The 22321-nt window shown below is 38.2% G+C and overlaps 2 protein-coding genes and 1 long non-coding RNA gene across 17 annotated transcripts in view; 2 read left to right on the top strand and 1 right to left on the bottom strand.

The window, feature by feature from the left end:
• Nucleotides 1-3815, top strand: part of suclg2 (succinate-CoA ligase GDP-forming subunit beta) — a 140272-nt gene extending 136457 nt beyond the window's left edge. Inside the window, exon 15 of the mRNA XM_077725598.1 lies at nucleotides 2687-3815. Coding sequence (XP_077581724.1) covers nucleotides 2687-2799 — 113 coding nt within the window. The 3' untranslated portion in view covers nucleotides 2800-3815. The remainder of the gene's footprint in view (nucleotides 1-2686) is intronic.
• An 11884-nt stretch (nucleotides 3816-15699) lies between these two features.
• LOC144202704 (uncharacterized) lies at nucleotides 15700-19494 on the top strand. 15 transcript variants are annotated; one of them, XR_013327538.1, is made up of 7 exons: nucleotides 15700-16544; nucleotides 16716-16801; nucleotides 18439-18482; nucleotides 18591-18672; nucleotides 18730-18817; nucleotides 18884-19250; nucleotides 19326-19494. XR_013327538.1 is itself a non-coding variant. In XM_077725601.1 (4 exons), the coding sequence occupies exons 1-4, from the start codon at nucleotides 18408-18410 to the stop codon at nucleotides 19438-19440; spliced, it is 264 nt and encodes an 87-aa protein (XP_077581727.1). In that variant the 5' UTR covers nucleotides 18219-18407; the 3' UTR covers nucleotides 19441-19494. The 15 variants fall into 15 exon arrangements, 2 of the variants coding, with proteins under 2 accessions (XP_077581727.1, XP_077581726.1); XR_013327543.1 differs by having other exon boundaries at nucleotides 18439-18543; nucleotides 18741-18817; XR_013327540.1 differs by having other exon boundaries at nucleotides 18439-18543.
• Nucleotides 19495-20609: 1115 nt separating this feature from the next.
• Nucleotides 20610-22321, bottom strand: LOC144203419 (uncharacterized). The gene is made up of 3 exons (XR_013327686.1): nucleotides 22160-22321; nucleotides 20780-20851; nucleotides 20610-20706 (listed from the first exon to the last, which is right to left on the bottom strand). It is a non-coding gene; the product is annotated as an uncharacterized LOC144203419 (long non-coding RNA).

Raw genomic sequence — 22321 nt, 5'->3', positions numbered from 1 at the left:
CTCCTTAAAGCAGAATGCAACACACACTTAGGGGCTTCCTAGTCAACAAAACTCTTCTCCACCATCTTTGGCACAGCTCCCAACCTTATTATCCAATTGAAATTGAAATATGGCAGCCTGTAATTGACTCACACATTAAAGTGGCATCCCCACAAAAGTCTCGTAAGCTTGCTAATTACAGCCTAGTCACAACAGCAATATATTGTGAAGTGCCAATATATCACAAGACGAACAGCTCAGGATTGTTTTGTAGTGGCTTGAACGGTACACTTAAAGCCTTTAAACCGAGCCGGCTTTTAAGGATGCTGACTAGGCGCATCATTCAGTAGCTTAGGAAGACTTGAAAAGTTATAGGCACATCGTGTCTGTGGGGATTTGAGATTCTATCCATGGCTTGTCCAAAATAAAGACAATTATTGGTATTACGCTATCTCAACTTACAAATATTTTATATGCATTCTCCATCATGCTGTGACCATAAGTAAGGGCTGTACTGCTAAAAAAAATCAATCATATTTGCATTCTTGTGCAAATTTACTTGGAGACAGATTCCAGATGAGAGTCGGTCTCCAGCAGCACCTAGTGGCTGCAGGTGAATGGACACCCATCTCTTTAGTCACATATACATAGTGTGTAATATACAAAAGCCCACACACCCCAGAAACACTCCAAAGAACACACACTCAGAGGAGTTGTCTTTGCTGCTTCTTGTGCTTGTGCTTCTGACTACTTACAGATAAAGTGTGATCAGCTGACTTGGAAAACACACTCACAAAATACTACTCTTGTAAATGTGTCTTCTGTTATCCCATTTGGAGTACACAGCTATGGCAGTGAGTAAAGAATACTGTGCAGAAAATGCATAACATTAGGTGTGTGATATAGAATAGCCATATAACAAATATATTTTTTGTATTGTGTTTTTTTTGGATAGCAAATTGGCTTTAGTCTTATGACAGATTTGATACAGTATGCTCCATCCACTGAATACAAAACCGGACCCACTTTTAAAATTTCTATAAAAAAACTTATATCCACTCAGTGATCAAATCTAGTGGGAGTTTTTGTGTGGATTTGCAAGTTCTCTGACACCATTTCTTCCGATTGTTTCCCATAGCAAGGCATCTCTGTGTTCTTACCGGTAATTAATTACACTGCAAAATTGATTGTTTGCAATTCACAGTGTTTGGAATCACTCATCTGACTGAACTGAAGAGATATAATATGAGGCGTTAAGGGGCTCTGGTAATAGAACTCCTGACAAAAACCCTATTGATCAAGTTGGCGAGACCTCGCGAGCATTTATACTCATCACCTTGGTCATATGAAACCGGCAAGAATAAGGTAATAAAAATGAAAGCTGGGGAGTAGCAAATAGCTTTATAGAACAACCGTCCTTACTCCAGCAGTCAACACGTTTATTAGTAAATACTAGTAAATTATACAGACAAGATTTGTAGTTGTCAAACTGTGCAGGAGAAAAAATATTTTTAAACACATGGATAAATAATAAAGTCTTAAATATGTATAAGGAATGAAACAGTCTTTTTCTGGGTTTTCTGGGTCAGATTTACCCACTGAAAAAGCAAAACTGGCACATATTAGATTTTACAGTTCTACAACTCCATTTCAACAACAAAATTAAATGAATGAATACACAAATAAGACCCTTTTTTTATCACTACGTGCAATAAGCCTTTTTGGCATTATTCTCTATGAACACCTCAGCTTAACAGCACCAGTCCTGTTTTTGCTTTATTTAACCTTTGTGCTCTTTGGCCTCTATCTAATTCACTGATGCGCTGCGGGCTCCCTCGCTGGCTCGCTGTGTCCTTCCGTCCACAGCGTTACCCCCCGCATGTGTTGTGACAGACTTGTCAGCTTTTGTGTTTTGCTTTCATAGAGAGCAGCGCTCAGAGGCAGCCGCTCCAGAGTGTCTGCCTCGTGTGTGGCTCAATTTGTGAGCGCGCTCGTGTGTGTGAGTGTGTGTGTGTGTGTGTCTCTCTCTCTCTCTCTCGGCTCAGATGCTGCTGTACAACAGTCCCGGGCCACCATGTCAGACAGCATCTGTTACCCTCTGTCCATGTTGCAGCCAGCGGAGCACAAACAGACAAATAGTGGCAGTGTTTATAGACAAAGCAGTTGAACTACACCCATTTGTCATTTGTGCGGATTCCCCCGTTGTTACTTGTTGAGGTCCGATAAGGTCATGGTGTGGCCTTCTGAAGCCATTTTTTTCTGTGCAGTGGGCAAGAATATGTTCCATACAGTCCCTTGTTTGGGTTTTTGAGATAGAGTGGCTAGAAAAATAAATGATAAATGACTTGTATGTATGTACAAGTATGTTTGTGCTCAAGATAACTCAAGAGCGGATAAAGTGATTACTATCACACTTGCGGGATATGAAACGGAAGAGCTTATTACATTTTGGGGCAAAGAGATCAATTAATGGTTACAGAGGTAAAAACAATGGCTTAAAATGTATTATTATTTTAGGATTATTTTTTTATTTACTACTATTTTACTCAATTTTGCCATGGGTGATTATATGATCTAAACAGAAAGGGTCAAAGATTAAACAATTATATAGTGATGCTTTCAATTTTGCTGTTTTGGTGGACGTTGGCTCTCTCTGAATGGTCCTCCCATTTCTGATGTTTTTTTTTCTTCTTCTTGTGCCTTTTAGGGACCAACGTGCAAGAGGCTAAAAGGATCCTGAGTGAGAGTGGCCTGCCCATCACGGCTGCAGATAACCTGGATGACGCTGCCAAGAAAGCAGTAGCTGCCATCAAGCAGTAGAAAAGTCCAATCTATCTTCCTTAACAACCTCCAGGTGGCCTTACTATCTTATCTTGTCTGTGTTATGTTCTAGTCGCAGAGCTGACCTCAGGGTAAGAGCTCCTTGGGTTTTTTTGCACAAAAGTTGTCATTACCTTTCCAGATAATCAGATGGTTTATGAGCTACTAAACTTTAGAGCCAGTCATTTCTTCGCCTTTATGCTGATTTACTGCCAACATTTCTCGTTGGCACCTGTCTCACTGTCATTAATTGCTCTGCAAATGAATTACTTCTCATTTCACATCAAGCAAATCGGTGCAAAACGATCTTAGAAACAGATAAGACAGAGAGCCCTAACATTCCGTTTTCAAAGACATATTGTGTTGCTCTGCTTGGTGAAATTGTAGCTCTTTTATGGGAGTTTGATTAGATAAGTCATTTTCATGAAGATGCATTTTTAAGACTCGTTCTAAGAAATAATGCTTCATTTTTATCTTTGATAGCAGTCAGATGCAAGCAATACCATTGTTATAATTTAGTGCTAATGGATTTACTCAGAGACAACGGTAGTGGTAGCAGCCAATGCAAGGCTATTCTCCACTCTTTTTGTCTCCATTATTGCGTCCATCCATCCAATGCCTTATCTATGTCCCTCACATCAAGTACACTTTCTGCAACTGTGCCGTAGATTAAAGAACATTGTGAATCTGAGCCTAGAATTGTGGAAACAATCTCACTTAGCTTTTAGTCAAGTATGTGTAAAAGACAACTTCAGATGTTATATTAGGGCAACTCTCAAAATATCCATCGTTTCTTTCTGTATTTTTTTTAAATCCTTTCTGCGACAGGAATAACAGGCTAATATGACCAAAATTAAATGGGATAAAACGTATGAATATAATATTACAAAAAAGTAGTTCATTCAAACTTTATTGGGTGTAGTTTGGAAGCTATGAAAAAAGATAATCACAAATCTCTTTTCATTCAATGTTTGTCTCTTGGTGTAGGCAAATAAAAATCAATATGGTTTACTACACACACGCTTATTTGGGCTTTTAATTCAATTGCATTAATCTTGATGGCACGCACACCAACACAATGGGCACTTAAACACGTGCTTTTCATCTGACTGGGCCCATACACACCGACCTTAAACGTACACTAAACACGCTACCCAAGTGAGAAACTATTTTGGAAGTCAGAGTGAACTGTAAGAACAGACCTAATCTATTAAGCAGGTTTTAATTTCCATCAGCCCTATCGAAGAGTCATCTAAAGACGCAAAGTTGAGGACGTGTGAGGCTCATTGAGCTTCCCTTATACCTGCCAGGCAAGCCGTAGAAATAGACTGAAGGCTTCAATAATTGCCTTATTTCATGCTCTTGGCCGCGTGTCAGAAAGCTCTCCGCTGATGGATTGGATGGAGGAATTTAAGGCTTGTTAAAGCAGCCTTCTCGGGTTCTGATATTGTTTAATTCAGTGTCAAGCTGGAGGTCACAATGAAATGTGCACACTGATTTACTGGGCAAAATTAGTACCGCTCCATCATATAAATATAGATGAGGGTAAAGAAGCTTTGGAGGTCAGCCTGGAGATGTCTGTCAAGCACCCTTTAAAGTGCATTAAATTGTTTGTAGGTGGGGCCGAGGGGTGTTGCTTTCAATGGCCCTAAAATCAGTTTGGAGCAAAGACTGCTTGTCTAATTAAACTATAATCCAGAGGCACTTTTATTTTCCTTCCTGGATTACTTGGGTCATTTTGTTTTTTTAAAAACTTGTGCTAAAGATAGTCTAAGATAATTGGTAATCCATTGCTGCCAATCCCAGGCAATACATTAATTAATTTGTAACAACAATTTATAAACATGAATTTACAATTGCATCTACTTGTTAAAAAGTACATACAAATCAAATAATTATTATTAATATTATAATTTAGATCTGACATTCACATATTTTGGGTTATGTCACACTGGTATATCAAGTGTTAATATTGTGGCCAACATGATCTAAAATATGATGTCCACCCACATATGAGGACTTGGGGTTTATATTTTGGTTTTTAATTGTTCACCAAAATAGTGACTTTGCCTAAAAGGTAAATTGAATATATTTCAAATACACAGACTGCCCAAAAAAAGAAGTCAAACAAAGAAGTTCATTAAGAAAATGCTGTGTGTGTTACAACTCTCTCAATCTCTAGTTATTATTGACTCTCTGTCAGGGACCAGCTTTTGCTCAATATTTCCCTTCTTCTATCTTGTTGTCGACCACTCATTGAGCGTATTCAGTGTATTCATAGCAGCTGGTTGTTTACACTCGGGAAAAGTCACACAGTGCAGCAAGAAAAAATTGGCCAAATTGTGTTGATAACACGCTTCTTTCCAAAGCGGCTGTCAGCAGATGTCCATAACTGAAAGACTTGGTTGGAATCGATTTAAATTACATTTGACTGCCAGAATTTGAGTGAGGTGTAGACTGGTTTAAGACAGTTAATAAAAATCATCATCGCGCTTCAACAATCTTCATTCTTGCCGTGACAATCTCTTGTTTTCACCTTGTGTCCCAGACGTTGTCACGGTCTACCGCGACATTCAGTCGATAATTATTTTCAATATGGAATACTTAGTTTGCTCGCTGAAGAATCTGAAAATGACCCTTTACTTTTGCTTATCTTTCCACTTAGCCAATAATATTTCCATTGCACAGCAGAGAATCATGATACTAAACTTTCCTGAAGAAAAAAAAGCGTTAAAATATACACATAAGGCAGCAAGAAGTTGTAGATTATTGAACAGTCCTGGACATTCCCGGTCATGGACATTTTTCTATATGTGCCTCTCAGTTAACTGACCTAATCTGAAACTCAATGAGACCATGGGACAGGCCTGTCGCTTCTGTATGTGTGTTCGTTGTGTTTGAAAAACTCATTTAATGCGACCTCTGAAAGGCAAACACTCCTGATTAAAAGAATATCCTAGATGACAGGATAAGGTTTGGAAGCACTTCATAATTAGGTTCTCCAGTGGAAGGCACTCCAGCTGCTGAGCCACCCCGTCTGAAGTTCCAATTAACTAGAAGAATAAAAACCCGATTACAACAAGCGGAGACAATTTATTTTGTTTTTGTGTATTTTGTCTTGATGTGACGGTGAGATTGTGAACTGTGGAATCATCCTAGCCATGTTTGTGTGTGTATATAGTGAAGGTGACTTTGACACTTAACAGCGATAACGGTAACATTCCCTCTAACATCTCATATTAAAATGGAATAAATTAAACCAGCTTGTGCGTGCGTGTCGGGTGCAATCGCAGTCAATGACTCGGTCGGCAGCACGAGCCGCTCGGAAAAATGGTCTGTCGCCTGTGATTTTGCCAGTGACGAGTGGAATACAGTTACGCTCTATTTCACACACAGACCTACTATCTGACACAAGATTTACACACATAAACAACGAAGTCCAAGATACGTACGTAATTTCTGAAAATCAACGTTTATGCCTGTGTTTGCTTGTTGTGAGAAGATAAGACGTTGGTACGTTTCCTCGAAAGAGCAAAGTCGGGACACTCGCTTTGTTGGTAATTGGTATGAGCTGAATGTAACAGGATGACTAATTGTGTGAACTTTGCCGTGAGTTGTTTGACCTCCCGGGGTTTGTTTTCGCTGAGACACAGGCTCGTTAGCCAGCACCCTCTCCAGGGAAAATGAGCAATTGGGACATTCCTTATTAGAGTGAAATTCGAAATTCTCCAGAAATCATCTTATCTGTGTATATTTTTGCCAGTTACTCACTACCATTGACGGCGCCAAACATCCAATCTATTTGAACTGGAATCTCTGGCCATTGACAACAACAGACATTTGATATATTTGAACTGAGAGGGTTCGTTCAATCCCTGCCAGACCCTCTCAGTTCGTTCATTCCACCCCCTCACTGTCAAATTACATTGAATGCCTAGTGCTGTCAATGGCAGACAGTCAGGTAAATGAGTGTCTTGTGAAGATTTTTTTTTTTTTAAATCCTTATTTACGCAAAAAATGGTCAGCGAAAGAATTTAATCTTAATGAAGTTTTTAAAATTAAGCCTAATGCTGCATGTTTTAACTCCTTTTTCACTAGTGACACCGAATATTGTATGCAGCTCTTGCATTGGCGCTGCTTGATGTTTGGTTCCTGTCAGGTAAGTGTGTGTTATCTACATTTGAAAACATTCTAATCCAATACATTTATTACTAGTGTCTCATTTTCATTGTGGAAAAGCTGATGCTTTTTGTCCATGCGTGCATTGGTGAGAGACAGTGTGTAATGTTGACATGACACACTCCTTAAATGAACACATTACCCTCAACCAAGGAATATTTCAAACACTTCCCCTGGTAAAATTCTCCATTACTTGGGTCAATAGAGGGCACTGGGAAAAGAATAACTACACCCGCCTTCTCTGCTGTTTCTACGCACACACAATGTAGTTGACACTTGCTGTCATCCCATCTGATTGCCTGTTAGTGAGTCTCGGCCACCAAGACAAGTGCCCTTTTTCAAAAAAAAAAAAAAAAAAAACATTTTCCCCCGCCATGTCAGATGCGGGGGATATTAATGAATGCACAATGACAGTACTTAAAGCGCTTGGCTGTCTTTGTGCCTCTCCAAATTTTCCCGCGGGTCACTTTTATACGACAGGGAAGAAAAAGGAGATAGCAAAACAAACAGGTGCGGGTCAGAAACTCATCTTCTCTCTCAGATTAAAAACTCATTTTTCAAAGCGGCGCAACGTTACTGAGACTGATTCTCGGGACGCTTCATGCAAATGGAGACTGTTGGATATTTTAGAGGAAGAGATGGTGCTGTGTAGCTCTGTGTCCAATTACCTATGTGAGGATTATTGACGGTAAAGGGCAAAAGGCTGCATTTGCTTCTAAAACACTCTTTGCGACTTCTCGGGACGTAAAGGTCACGCACTCACGTACACGTGTGTGTTTGCTCACTGATGACTTGAAAGTAATTCACGTGGTAAATTGCATTGGAATGTCATGACGAGAGGACATTTTGCGGTCCTTCAAATAGACTTATTTTACGATATGTGCTTAGGTAAGGATAAATCTATGTACGATACAGCTGTTAGAAGTCGAACAAGTTGCACTTAAATACGCCTGAGCATCTCCTTGAAAAGGAAATTTACACCTGCGTCCATATTTGATGTCACAAAATAAAAGGAGGTGAAACCAGAATGAATTCACACCTCATTAAAGCGCTGCTTCTGATGCCTTTTTAATGAAATGCGCCCCAGTAGAGCAATGCCAGACGGCATAAAATGAGAGATTTTATCTGCTGTTTTTCCTCATTAACCTTAAATTATGCAAACCAGCAGAGTTCACTTTCTAGTTTGTGTAGAGCTTTGGCTCACCGCTTCTATTACCAGCCCTCCCTTCCTACTTCCATCATGATGCTAAGTACAAGGCCGTTACACTTGTATAGCTCTCCTCCTTAACAATATACACATTCTTGACTGTATCGCCAATTGCACCCTGGTTATGTAGATAGATCTCTGACTCTTTTGGCTAATTGTTTTTTTTTTTTTTTTAACTTTACGATGACAAAATCGCTAAGTGAGATTTTATACTCCTAAAATGAGTAATATTGTAGTTGGTAAAAACAATTTTCTGATTTTGTGGCCCATCTTCCTAATGGCATTTACCCACGTTCCAGATTATCTAATTTCTCAATGCTTTTCAAATAATTTCCTTTTTTCCATAGATCATTCTTGAATATTTATATTTTTTAAAACAGCATATCAGCTATTACTCACATTTAGGTTTTAGCTAACCCACGTTGACACACATAACCACAGAAGTTGTTTAAGTGTGAATCCCCTATATTACTATAATGTATACAATATATAAAAACAATGTCGTTTTGGTAGATTTGCTGTACAATCAAAGACCCTTTTTTGTTAAATAGGTTTTTAGGTCAGGTTTTGTGAGTGCAGTACTATTACCTTGGATGAAAGTTCAGGTTTTATTTTATCTTTTATTCGTTTCAGGACCGATATTTTTATCTTGTTCTCTATTTTTATCGCCCCAAATGCACATTGTTTCCCTTTTATTATTCTTCAATATAGCACATACAGGCAGATAATTTCAACTGACTGTGGAAAAGAGTTTATGATTTATGTATTATATCCTCAAGTTATAAATGACTTTCCTATTACTTGAACACACATGCTACGTTAGGTACTTAATTTCCCCAATGAGCTACAGCAGATGCATGCGACAGTAGCTCAGTGGCGGGTGATGCATTTGGGGTCTGGGCCTTGAGTGGAAACTTGTACATAGTAGCTTTTCCAGCTTTTAATACCTCCATCGGGTCACATAAGTACCGAGAAAATGTGATATGTTAAGTTGGAGAAAGTGGGAGTCGTATGGTGTTTTTAAGAATAGATACTAGTATTAATATAAGAAACCTAGACGTGCCTTAGTCCACTAATATGATACCTCTAAACAGCATCAAAGCTCTAAAATATAACAGTTCATAACTAATGTATGTATCTCATGACAAGCATGAAAACTATGAATTGACCAACATTTTTATTGTTTGTTTTTTTAGCATTTATTCACTGTTACGGTCTGCTGTGTGTTGGTTAATCATTGATTCCAATAGAAGGGCAAGCCTGACTACAACTTTTGATAAGGTTGCCCTTATTGGAGATTTTGAAATTCATTGATTGTTAAGTAACATGCTGTTGAGACAGAATTACCTGATTTATGTCAAAAGGTGATTAAAAGTAAGTGACTGACTTTTTGCTAATGAATGGGCTCATATTTTTCTCCCTTCCTTTGCATTCTTTTTATATAAATGTCATAGCAGTAGCTTGTTAGATTCATTATTTACATGAGTAGAAAAAGTTACTCAACAGTAAGATGTTGATTATATACAGTGGTACCTTGAGATACGAGCTTTATGTGTTCCGGGACTGAGCTCGTATGTCGATTCACTCTCATCTCAAATCAACGTTTCCTATAGAAATAAACTAAATAGAAATGAATTTGTTCCCACCCTGACGCTCGCAAATGTCCTCAAAATAGGATAACACACAACCACTTGTCAACCTCTTTGGGTGTCTCTTTTCCATAAAATCAGAAAACTCTTGCCACTTTGCTAACATGTTTGATTTCCTTTGTAGGGAGGCGATCTCCCCTTCCACCACCTCCTCGCTATTGAGCTCCCACAATGCTCTGCCCATTGTTTGTAGGTATCTTTACACGAAGGTTCTCATAAGCAACTTCAACTTCTCGCATCAACCACCTGGTTGTGTGCTCGTATTTCAAAATGTGTCTCGTATCTCAAGGTAAATATTTGCTCAGAATTTTACCTGTATCTCACTGTGCTCGTATGTGTAATTTTAAATTAAAATTACTGATTTAGCTGGGAATTATCTTGGATTTTTTGTCTAATATTTGAGTTAATTATTTTTCAGCATACACCAAAGGAGTTACTTATTTGCCCACATTTTGAAAGCATACCATTTTTTTAGAGAGGGGACAAGTATGGACAATTAATGACATTCATATTTATTTTGAAACAAATGACCGGTCACCACCATCCAATTAAGTGTGAATTCCTTACCCAGAAAACTGGCATTGGTGTTTTGTTCTTTTTCCAACAGCAATTTTATGAAGCTCCAAAATTATTTGTTTGCCAACATAAAATGGAACTACTACTAAAAATGAAACATATACTCTGTAGCCGCCACTGCAGAAACGCTGGTCATTAGCATTTTGCATTCTCTTTTTTTTGTTTTTTCTGAGTTCCAAATCTCCTGCCTTCTGAAGAAAGTAATTGGGTAATATGATTGTAGTTATTGCTTTTGGTCTCACTTCTTTGTTGCTCTTCCACTTGCATTTGACACATTTTAGGTGAAGGAAGGATAAATCAATTAGCATCAAAGTAATCTTTGCAATGTGCTGCCTCATAATGTTTGTGCATGTGTGCATATATTGACACTTACACGCCAGGCTTGATGCCAAATAGGCGCCAAGTGATTCGGGCGCCTTTAAATGCCTAATAGGAACTCTTCTCCCTAATTAAGATGCATGAATAATGCAAGTGGTGGCACGCCAATTAGAATTCCATCATTCCTCTGTGACCACGACAGCACACGCATTGGTTTGTTTGGGCCAGTATATGCAGACGATGAGTGCACTAAAGGAATGCACACATCACTACTACACGATAAAAATCAAAAAAGTCTTTTGTTTGGGGGAATATGGGTGAAAAAAAATGTTTACTTCAGCTTAAGAGAAACAATAATTTCCGTCCACATTTCTCTCACCATGGGTGCACTGAACTCTCCATCTATTATGGATTGCACTGCTTTAAGTACACAATTTAATAGCTTAATGGCCCTACAGTTAGTGCCTCCCTTTCATAGGGGTACTTTAATGTTAGTGAACAGAAATAAACTGGAAATTAATTTGCGATATATTACAGCGGGCCTCTCATAATTACGAAAACGTAACCTTTATTGTATTTTACTTACAATGTGTTTAGCACGGTGAGGAAGTAGCTCATTTTCTTTCTCATCGTTTTCTATTCCAAAGCTATTTCACCAGCTGCCGCTACTTCATGAGCTAACAGTGCAGAGGAATATATGTAAATGACTTCAATAACAGTTTCCTAATGGCTAACTAGTTCCATTTAATGGCCCGCACCCCTGTCCACTGTGTGTGTGTGTGTGAGTGTGTGTGTGTGTGTGTGTGTGTGTGTGTGTATATGTGTGTGTGTGTGTGTGTGTGTGTGTGTGTGTGTGTGTGTGTGTGTGTGTGTGTGTGTGTGTGTGTGTGTGTGTGTGTGTGTGTGTGTGTGCGTGTGAGCGTGTGAGCGTGTGCGTGCGTGCGTGCGTGCGTGTATTTATGTACGTACGTATATATGTATATGTATAAGTATATGTATAAGTATATGTATAAGTATATGTATAAGTATATGTATAAGTATATGTATAAGTATATGTATAAGTATATGTATAAGTATATGTATAAGTATATGTATAAGTATATGTATAAGTATATGTATACGTATACGCATATGTATATATACATACATATATATCTATATATATGTATGTACATACATATATATAGATATATATGTATGTACATACATATATATCTATATATATATATGTATGTATGTACATACATAACTGTATGTACATGGATGAAGAAAAAGAAAGAAGCCCGCCCCACTTGAGAGCCCTCGCCCATGTCAGCGTATGTAGCCCCGGGGAAACAGGCTGTGGTTTGGTGGCGTCTTTGTGCCGGGGTTAACCTTGGCTGCAGGCTAAACGCATAGGGAATGTTCTGAGGGGACCTTCAGCCATCAGATGGAGCTTTTCATATACTGCTCCACTCCTGTGGGAGCACTGCCACAAACACAACTATTGATCCACAGTCATACTTGCACACACTCCTCCCATCAGCTTTTCTTTCCTGCTGGCTTCAGTTGAAAAACGTGAGTCTTGTGTGTGTTGTGTCAAGCTAAAAAAAAATATCCTCTGAAGTGGTCACAAATCCCATCATGTAGTATGAGCAGGATCAATGTTTTATTGGTGTCTTGAGTATCCTGTGGACTTTGGCTTTTGCATTATATATCTGTTTATTTTATGAGTTTATTCATAGCCTGACTTGTCATCGAGAGATTACATTAAAAAAATATGCATGGCCTTTTTCTCAGTTTGGCTTTATTCTTGTAATGACCGGGAAAAGCAGTCAACCATTGTGAACAAGTTTAAAAGCATTGCATCATCTGTTTAAAACGGTGCTCACCTGCAGATGGAGCATCAACTCCTCAATTTGCACCTTGTCCAAACTCCCCATGTTCAATTTCCTCTCTCATTACAAGCGTGAAGTCTAAACTCCTCCATTGGTCTTCCTTTCAGGCTGCCGCTGAAGTGGTTTAACAAGGGCAGGCCGTTCACAGTTTCACGTGGCTTGAGCCAAAACTCAGTCATGACAGTAAATTAACAATGAAATTAGGATTGTCGCACTGTGACTCTCCGATGAGTCATCAGGTTTCCGCTGGCGTGCTTCTCAGCACCAGTTCTGACCATCTGGACACATAAAATGCTTTGCTTTCTACTCTTTGCAAATACCACTTGGCCAGTTGAACAGTGAAAAAGTATGCACCTGTAAGGAAGAGTAGAAGTATGCCTTGTTATTGGAGTGTTAATGGTGATGGATTGATGACTGAATGGAGTTTAGGAGTGCAAAACAAGTAATTTGACTGCAGAAGTGTTGCATATACATTGTCATGACCTTGTCGTCTAAGTTTTATTAATGTGGCAATGATTACGTCTTTCTTTTTTTAAATTGAAAGCAGACAAAAGAAATTGGAAAAATGTTGTTTGATTTGAATTTATTTTGCATTACTCCAGAGTCAGTTGTAATTTCTATGTATTTATTGCAGTTTGACTCACTTGAGACAGAAAGGAGATGAGAAAATATGGAGTTGTTTGAATAGTCCACTGTGGCACTTTTCACAATCTCTGGCCCATCGAGTCCCATCAAATATTGTATTACTGCACATTATTCTCCAATTTCTGCGCCCATCAGCCCCAGGACCCAGGGGCCGCACTAACACTGACGGTTGAAGAAATGTTTCCTCTGTAGCCATCTGCGGTGATGGGAGGACATATTGGAAATCAAAGCAGCGGCGGGAGGAGGGTGCATAGTGCAGCCCCCTCGGCTCTGGGCAGACTCATCGTTGACCGGGAATCACTACATCCAAGAAGAGGGCAGCCGTGTCTCGGTGCTGGAGGACAGTTCCTGGCTCCAACATGGCTCCAAGGGCATCCTGGTGACCAAAGACACATGGAAAGCCTTCAACTCTTCTTTGGAAGATACAAATTGCTCTCTATTCTGGAGTGTGATGCTGTGTTGTGTACATCTTTGGATAGGTGTGAATTTAAGTTGATGTGTCATTAGCATGCGGCGCATGAATATTTTTGGTGCTGTTGAAAAATTCAACGGGTTGCGCTTAGGGTTTGCTCAATTGCCCCTTCTACTACCAGTACTGAGCATGCTTGCATGAACAGTGTTAAGACTTAGATTTTAAGGACTAGAGTTCAAAGTTGTTAGTGTTGTGATTTGGAGATGATATACAGCTCATGTGATATATGAATACTGTAAAAAACTGCCATCTAGGGTAGCCATATGGCAACCATTATGCATGAATCTTGCATCCAGCATCAGGTGAAACCTCAAGCAAATCAGTTATTTGTTCTCCATTTTGGATGCAACACACTCCAGTGCGTTTGTGAATGCTTGCTGCATTTAGAATAGCTACAGGTTTGCAATGTTAAGCACTTGGCAAAGCGCTCAACATCGGATACGCTGTCAACTTGTAGGCTCCACTGCAGGAGAAAGGCCATTTTCTGTTGTCAACAGTTAACATGATTGTGAGTTTGTTGTATTAATGTCTAAATTGTGCATTTCTCTAGTGTTTTTGATTGTTTTGATTTTACTTGGTGTGGGTTTAATCTGCAACAAAGAGCCAATGACTACTTTTTTCAGGGGGGGTTAATTCCAAAGCAAGTTTTAATCCAAATCCTGTGATTCAGGTTTTGGATCTGTTAAAACACCTAAGTAATCAGTTGACCAAAATTTGAACACAAATTTCAAATACACCATAAATAGGGACACAGGATAAAAGTATAATAATACTATGACCTGTTATGGGGATTTGAGCTGCTTTTTTTTTACTGAGCTGTGCTTAAAGAAAGAAGGAAAAAAAACATCCTTAAAATCCATGAGGAGATATTTCCCAAGGCCTACATTAAATCTGTAAAATTCAGATGCGATGTACAGTGTCTGGGATTAAGGATGAAGACAATCCAAAGTGCTATAATAAGCAGTGTAGCATTATTTAACCATATTTTGGTTTTAATCTCTTACTTGAAAACCCCAAATACAATAAACTTGTTGTTCTTTCATAGAACTGTATTATGCACACTTAACACTTCCTTCTGGCTTGAAACCCAGGATGGCACACCGGGCACTGTGACAGGACAGGGGAAACCAGTAGGACAGAAAAGGTTAGTAAACGGAAGAACACATTAGGGAGGATGTGAGGAATAGCTACTGTGACCCTTAATAGTGTCCAGGCCTGGAGACCGTGTCAAGGGCACTGTGGACTGCTATAACCAGCCAACATTCCTGGGTGAGTGTATTTAGTTCACGGACTACTCAACGATAAAGTTTCTATCCACTTTGTGTATGTGTGTGTGTCTGTGCAGGACTCACCTGTGACCGACTGTGTTTGCTCTGAGGCAACTCTTTGTCTTTGTGCTGACACTATGTATATGATCGAATGATGAGCTCCTCCACTCTGTCTCCACTGAAACCAAGAGCTTTTACAGCAGGGGTCTCAAACTCCCTTTGGTCTGCGGGCCGAATACAGCTTAATTTGAGATCAAGCGGGCCTGACCAGTAAACTCATTGCAAAATTACATAGAGCTAACAATAAGCCCACTTTTTCCTTTGTATTAGTCACTAATACTAATAATTAGTGCAAAGAATGAGTAAATTATCAAAATGTGTATTAACAGAATTTTCCTTTTACATTATGAACAATATATTATGGACAAGAGAATAACAAGAACATAAATTGATGTCAATTCATGTTGTCTGCACGTACTAGAAAACTGCGCCCCTTAGCGGATAATACAAGAACTACAAATTTTAAAGAAAATTCATTTTTTTTTATTCAATGCAGTTTTCTTCCCCGGGCCATACCAAACCAACAGATGGGTCGGATCCGGCCCGCGGGCCGTATTTTTGACACTGCTGTCAATTTTAAAAATTTACAGCGATAACTTGCACACGCTGGAGCATCACACCGTTTGGGCACACTTTCCATCCACACGCACATCTTGTCTAGTATTGTCTCGTAGGCTGGTAGCCAACGACGCTACTGTCATCGATCGTTACTATTGTCGGTAGACCAGCAAAAATTATCCCCAATTGAATGTATTTTTTAGCGGTGCGTACGGCAATATCGATAAAGGATGACATGCGCATACGCAGATATACCTAGAGTAAATATCGTGGAAGCAAGCATGGAGGAGCCGCATAATAAGAAACCAGTTACCGCGAGTAAACATGCGTCTTACGGTGTTTGTACGGGGAATCATAATCATTTATAAGGGCAGTTATCTGCAAAGGTTGACAGGTATGAAATATCACTTAAATGTCTAGAAGTAAAAAACAAACACCAAAGTGCTTGTCATCACAATGTTCATAATGTGCAATACTACTGTATTTTAAAGGAATAGAGCCCAACCAAAAAGTATTTACAGCTTCCCCCACTGACGTTAGGATGGATACAATGTATTTTTAAAAGTATGAAAGCCCAATCAACACGTATTTACAGCCCCGCCCCACCCATTGACTAATGCATGTTATTATGAAAACAATGTATATTTCTCTTAGTATTAAAGTCCAACCAAAAAGCATTTACAGCCCCCCACACAACCCCATCTTGACTAATGCACGTTATTATGAAAGCAAATTATATTTTGTTGTGTCCTTTTTTAATAGGCGTGCCCGATGCCAGAGTTCAAATAGCCGACGTCAGACGCCAAGAACAGCTGATGAACCCGGAAGGAGGACGGGGCGTGCGTGCGTGCGTTTGTGCACTGCAGACCAGCTAAAAAGTGACGATTTGCCGACGAAATCCTGCCAAACTTCTCACAGAACGATGCTGCACATTTGGTATTGTCATTTGGGGATTTCGAAGCCCCAGTTCTCGTCTTAAGAGTGATTCATTGACGTGATGTAGCCCCACATGTGTGCAGACAGCAAAAATGTTTGCAAACAAATTGGCTACATTGCGTTACCGATCGCCCTTTGTTTAAAAAGAATCTATTCCATTCTATCTTTCAGTCTCCCAACGAGAACCGACTGCTGGGAAACCTCAAGAATGTGGCGAAAACGACCAGAAAGGAGCAGCTTGTCGACGCCATAACAAAGTGAGTGTTTTTAAAATAGTTCTGATTTTCTCTATTTGTATAGTATATAAAAGTCATCGTTCAGTGTTCAGGGCTTTGCGCAATGACTCGCTTCTCATCATGATACATTAAAATTTGTAATGAAAACTTAACTAGTTTGGTATTTTTAAATAGCAAAAACATGTGGATAAGTCACCCACACAAATGCCATTAGTGGATGTGTAAAGAATAAACAGTAATCCCTCAATTATTGCGGTTAATTTAGACCAGACATGGCTGTGATTTTAAAATAGTTCTGATTTTCTCTATTTGTATAGTATATAAAAGTCATCGTTCAGTGTTCAGGGCTTTGCGCAATTGACTCGCTTCTCATCATGATACATTCAAATTTGTAATGAAAACTTAACTAGTTTGGTGTTTTTAAATAGCAAAAATATGTGGATAAGTCACCCACACAAATGCCATTAGTGGATGTGTAAAGAATAAACAGTAATCCCTCAATTATTGCGGTTAATTTAGACCAGACATGGCTGTGATTTTAAAATAGTTCTGATTTTCTCTATTTGTATAGTATATAAAAGTCATCGTTCAGTGTTCAGGGCTTTGCGCAATTGACTCGCTTCTCATCATGATACATTCAAATTTGTAATGAAAACTTAACTAGTTTGGTGTTTTTAAATAGCAAAAATATGTGGATAAGTCACCCACACAAATGCCATTAGTGGATGTGTAAAGAATAAACAGTAATCCCTCAATTATTGCGGTTAATTTAGACCAGACATGGCTGTGATAACAGAAAATGTAAAGTAGGCTCATCCCTATTGAATTTAATTTAAAAAAAAATAAACTAGTGGCAAGTGAGGGAGTAGCTTTTCACATCTTTCTGAAATTACAAAAAAAAATCTGCCATGTAGTGGAACTGGGAACTTAAATAAATATACTTGAAGACCTCGGGACCTTTTCATTTTTAGTTTTAAATGCGGCTTTGACAAAACTAAATGACATGTATGTAACAATAGTAGTGTTGTTTTTGACTCATTTAAACTTAACAAGAGAAAAACAAGCTCTTTGGATATTTTATTTTCTATTATATATTTTTGTAAGAATGACTTAAAAACTAGGCTGAAGTAGGATTTACTATTTTTCATGTAATTTGTACCATTTCCATATTTCCCATCACATGAACAAGATCCCGATTATTTGTTTGTGTAGGACAATAGACTGGATAAGGGCCCTTAAAAATTCGGATCATATTTTCAGTCTCAGCAGCAGACCATGTCTAAATAATTAAGTGTCTTTTAGATAAAAAGCTAAATGTAGGATGCTTTTTTTGTCAAATTTTGACCTGATTAGACTCTATTTTTCATGTAACTTAATCTATTGTGCCCTTTTTGTTTTCCAGGATTCCTGCCTATGTTGGGATAGGCTCAAACCCCCCACATTTTTTGGCCAAACTACCCAGCACTGAAGAACTTTGGGGTGCTTGAGCCTATCTTGACATAGGCAGGAATTCTGAAAAACAAATACATTTGGGGGTTTTACCTTTTATTTTGAAAAATGCATAGACTGGTACTGCCCAACTACCCACCTATGCATTTTTTTCTTCAAAATAAAGGTAGAACCCCAAATGTATTCTTGTGCATTGACCTGTTTTTCAGAATTCCACCAGAGGGGACCAAGTTTGCTAAAAAAAATTCATAAGGTCTTACCTTTTATTTTGAAAAAACTTGCATTGGTTCTGCCTGAGCCCTTCAAAATAAAAGGTAAGACATTATGAATGGTTTTTATTTAACTCTATGTATTGACCCAGAATCCACCAAGGGGACCAGGTTTCTGCCTATGTACAGATAGGCCCAGGAGAACCCAATCTCTGAAGTTTTTCAAAATAAAAGGTGAGCCCTTCTCATTGCTTTTTTAACTAACTGTACTAACTCCCCCCTTTTTTCCAGTTTTCCACCAGGGGGTGGAGAAGATTCGATTTTTTACGATGCTGGAGCACCAACGGGAACCAGTCTATGAAGTTTTTCAAAATAAAAGGTGAGCCCTACTCATTGCTCTTTTAACTAACTGTACTAACCCCCCCTTTTCAATCTTCTCCACCAGGGGGTGGAGAAGATTCGATTTTTTACGATGCTGGACCACCAACGGGAACCAATCTACAAACTTTTTCAAAATAAAAGCTGGAGCTTTTATTTTCTGGATTTCCTGCTGGTGACAGGAAGAATTACTTCATTTTTTCAAAATAAAAGGTGAGCCCTTCTCATTGTTTTTTGAACTAACTGTACTAACCCCCCCTTTTTCAATTTTCGAATCTTCTCCACCAGGGGGTGGAGAAGATTCGATTTTTTACGATGCTGGACCACCAACGGGAACCAATCTACAAACTTTTTCAAAATAAAAGCTGGAGCTTTTATTTTCTGGATTTCCTGCTGGTGACAGGAAGAATTACTTCATTTTTTCAAAATAAAAGGTGAGCCCTTCTCATTGTTTTTTGAACTAACTGTACTAACCCCCCCTTTTTCAATTTTCGAATCTTCTCCACCAGGGGGTGGAGAAGATTCGATTTTTTACGATGCTGGACCACCAACGGGAACCAATCTACAAACTTTTTCAAAATAAAAGCTGATTTCCTGTTTTCCAGATTTCCTGCTGGTGACTAGAGGAATTACTTCATTTTATTCAAGTTTTTCAAAATAAAAGCTTTGAAATGTAAACATGTGTTGGTCTTTATGTAACAAAAAATACAAGTCACAATTAGAGTTCAAAAAATTTATTTACAAGTAAACATTTGAAGTTAAAAATACTTAAGAAAACATTTGTAGATTAACAAAAAACAGCTAAACACTTAAAATATAAAATTTAAAAAGGAAGGATTAACACTTAGAAATAAAATCAGAAAAAAATGGGGGATAAACACTTAGCCAATAAATCCTTAAAAAGGAAGGGGAAAAAATTAGACAAAAAGAAGGGGGGATAAACACTTAGGTAAAAAAATTAGACAAAAAGAAGGGGATAAACACTTAGGTAAAAAAATAGACAAAAAGAAGGGGGGATAAACACTTAGGTAAAAAAATTAGACAAAAAGAAGGGGGGGATAAACACTTAGGTAAAAAAATTAGACAAAAAGAAGGAGGGACAAACACTTGGGTAAAAAATTAGACAAAAAGAAGGGGGGATAAACACTTAGGTAAAAAAATTAGACAAAAAGAAGGGGGGATAAACACTTAGGTAAAAAAATTAGACAAAAAGAAGGAGGGATAAACACGGGTAAAAAATTAGACAAAAAGAAGGGGGGATAAACACTTAGGTAAAAAAATTAGACAAAAAGAAGGAGGGATAAACACTTGGGTAAAAAATTAGACAAAAAGAAGGGAGGATAAACACTTAGGTAAAAAAATTAGACAAAAAGAAGGGGGGATAAACACTTAGGTAAAAAAAATTAGACAAAAAGAAGGGGGGATAAACACTTAGAAAATAAAATCAGAAAGAAATGGCAGATAAACACATGGCTAATAAATCTCTAAAAAGGAAGGGGGATAAACACTTAGCTAATAAATCTTTAAAATGGAAAGGGGATAAAAATTAGACAAAAAGAAGGGGGGATAAACACTTAGCTAATAAATCTTTAAAAAGGAAGGGGATAAATCTTTGGAAAAAATGGGGGAGATAAAAACTTGGAAAATAAAATTTAGAAGAAAAAAACGGAGAGATTAACACAAAATTAGAAGGAAAAAAAACTTAGAATTCTTGCTCCAACATTACATGACAACCTTCTTACCTTAAAGATCTAGTCAAAAAGCTGTGGAAATGAAAGGCTAGTGAAACGTCATCATGATCTAGGCTTTTATTGTATTTGGATTTTCAGAAATACAGACACCATATGATGCAAGAGACATCTTCAAGTGGGCAACCAAGATACCTCAGGCCTGTTGCGTGCAAGAAAAATAGCAAAAGTTAGAATATATAGAGATTCAACTTTTTTGTGGGGGTAGGTTTTACCTTGATCAGTCCCAGTCTCCCCTTCTGTAACCTCAAGAGTGATCTAGGCACACAGAAAGCTGCATCTTGGTGCTAAACAGAGAAAAATTGCACACACAAAAAGCACAAGTTAGCATATATACAGCCTGGAGATTCAACAAGTAGGCTTAGTTTTTTTTTTTTTTTTTTTTAATGGGAAGTACTTTTATCTTGATGCTAAACAGTAAAAACTTGATCTAACCAAGGCATTTGGGGGTTACCAACCAATTACAGCATAGAGATTTCTTACAGGAATTTTAATTTACGATCAAGATAAAGAATGAAAATAAGTTAGTGAGTGCTATTTCCCCTTTTGCAGACAATATACAGACTGAGGTTAACTGCTAGGACAAGGGTGTCAAACTCGGGTTGGTTCGCGGGCCGCAATAAGGTCAACTTGATTTCATGTGAGCTGTACTACTTTTGAAATTTTTAGATATTTTTTCTATTTAAATTGGATTAAAAAAAACTGCATCGAAAGCCCTAAATATTCTGTTTTTATAGATCTAAAACAAATTTTTGAGCTTTTTTTTTCTTCATGAGGGAAAATATCTTGTAATAATTTGTTTTTCATTTCAAAAGGAAACAAAATATTTGGGGGAAAGTGTTCAATATTAGCGTGGAAAACATTTTTTAAGTACATTTATTTTTACATTTTACAATATGCTTTTTAAACTTAAAAACACAAAAAGTAAAAAATGGATTAAAAATACAATTATTGATTGGAAAAAAAGGGGAAGATGAGGTAATATAATCTACATGTATAATCTTCATTTAAATGTGATCCTAACAGAAAGTCAGCACACATGATTTACTTTCCCAGGCCGCACAAAAGACACGGTGGGCCAGATTTGGCCCCCGGGCCACTACTTTGACACCAGTGAGTTAGGAGTAAATTGGCTTAAATTTTGTATACATGATTTTTTTTTTTAAACAGAACAATTACTAATAGGGAACGGGTGTTTGGCACTCAGAATGAAAACGATTACATACAAAACAACAGGAACTAAATCGAGCCCCTGGATGTCATTCTAGAGTGAACACTTACCCAGGAAACTGTTGGTTGATGTCCTGCATTGTTTGATTAAATTTAAAGTCTTGCTACACGACTCAATAATGGAGAGAAAACGGATAACATGCTTTTTAAGTCAAATCGTGACGCTAACGCTAATGCTGACTAGTCGTAACATGTGCCACAAAGCCAGCCGAGAAAAGAAGCCCACACTTAAATCGCCGACGGTGTGTTAAACCTGGCATTAAACTAAGAGATTTGTTAGCGTTAGGGACTCAATTAATTTCTGAAAAATCTCCCGATCGCGTGATAAAAACGCATTTAGGCCAGTGAATTGCAAGATTCCTTACCTCGTTGGCATGCAACTCCATTAGCGTGGTGAAAAAGCGTTCCAAAAGGACGAGGTACTGCGCATGCGCCTAATTAACCCTCCGACGTCGCCAGTAGGCGTAACCACGCCCATTTTTCCCGTCACAGCTCTTGGGTCTGGGTTCGAATCCAGGTCACGTCCA

Source organism: Stigmatopora nigra, chromosome 10 (genome assembly GCF_051989575.1).
Source record: "Stigmatopora nigra isolate UIUO_SnigA chromosome 10, RoL_Snig_1.1, whole genome shotgun sequence".
Lineage (NCBI taxonomy): Eukaryota > Metazoa > Chordata > Actinopteri > Syngnathiformes > Syngnathidae > Stigmatopora > Stigmatopora nigra.
The sequence above is the reverse complement of the archived record's forward strand: the minus strand, read 5'-3'. Positions and strand labels throughout refer to the sequence as shown.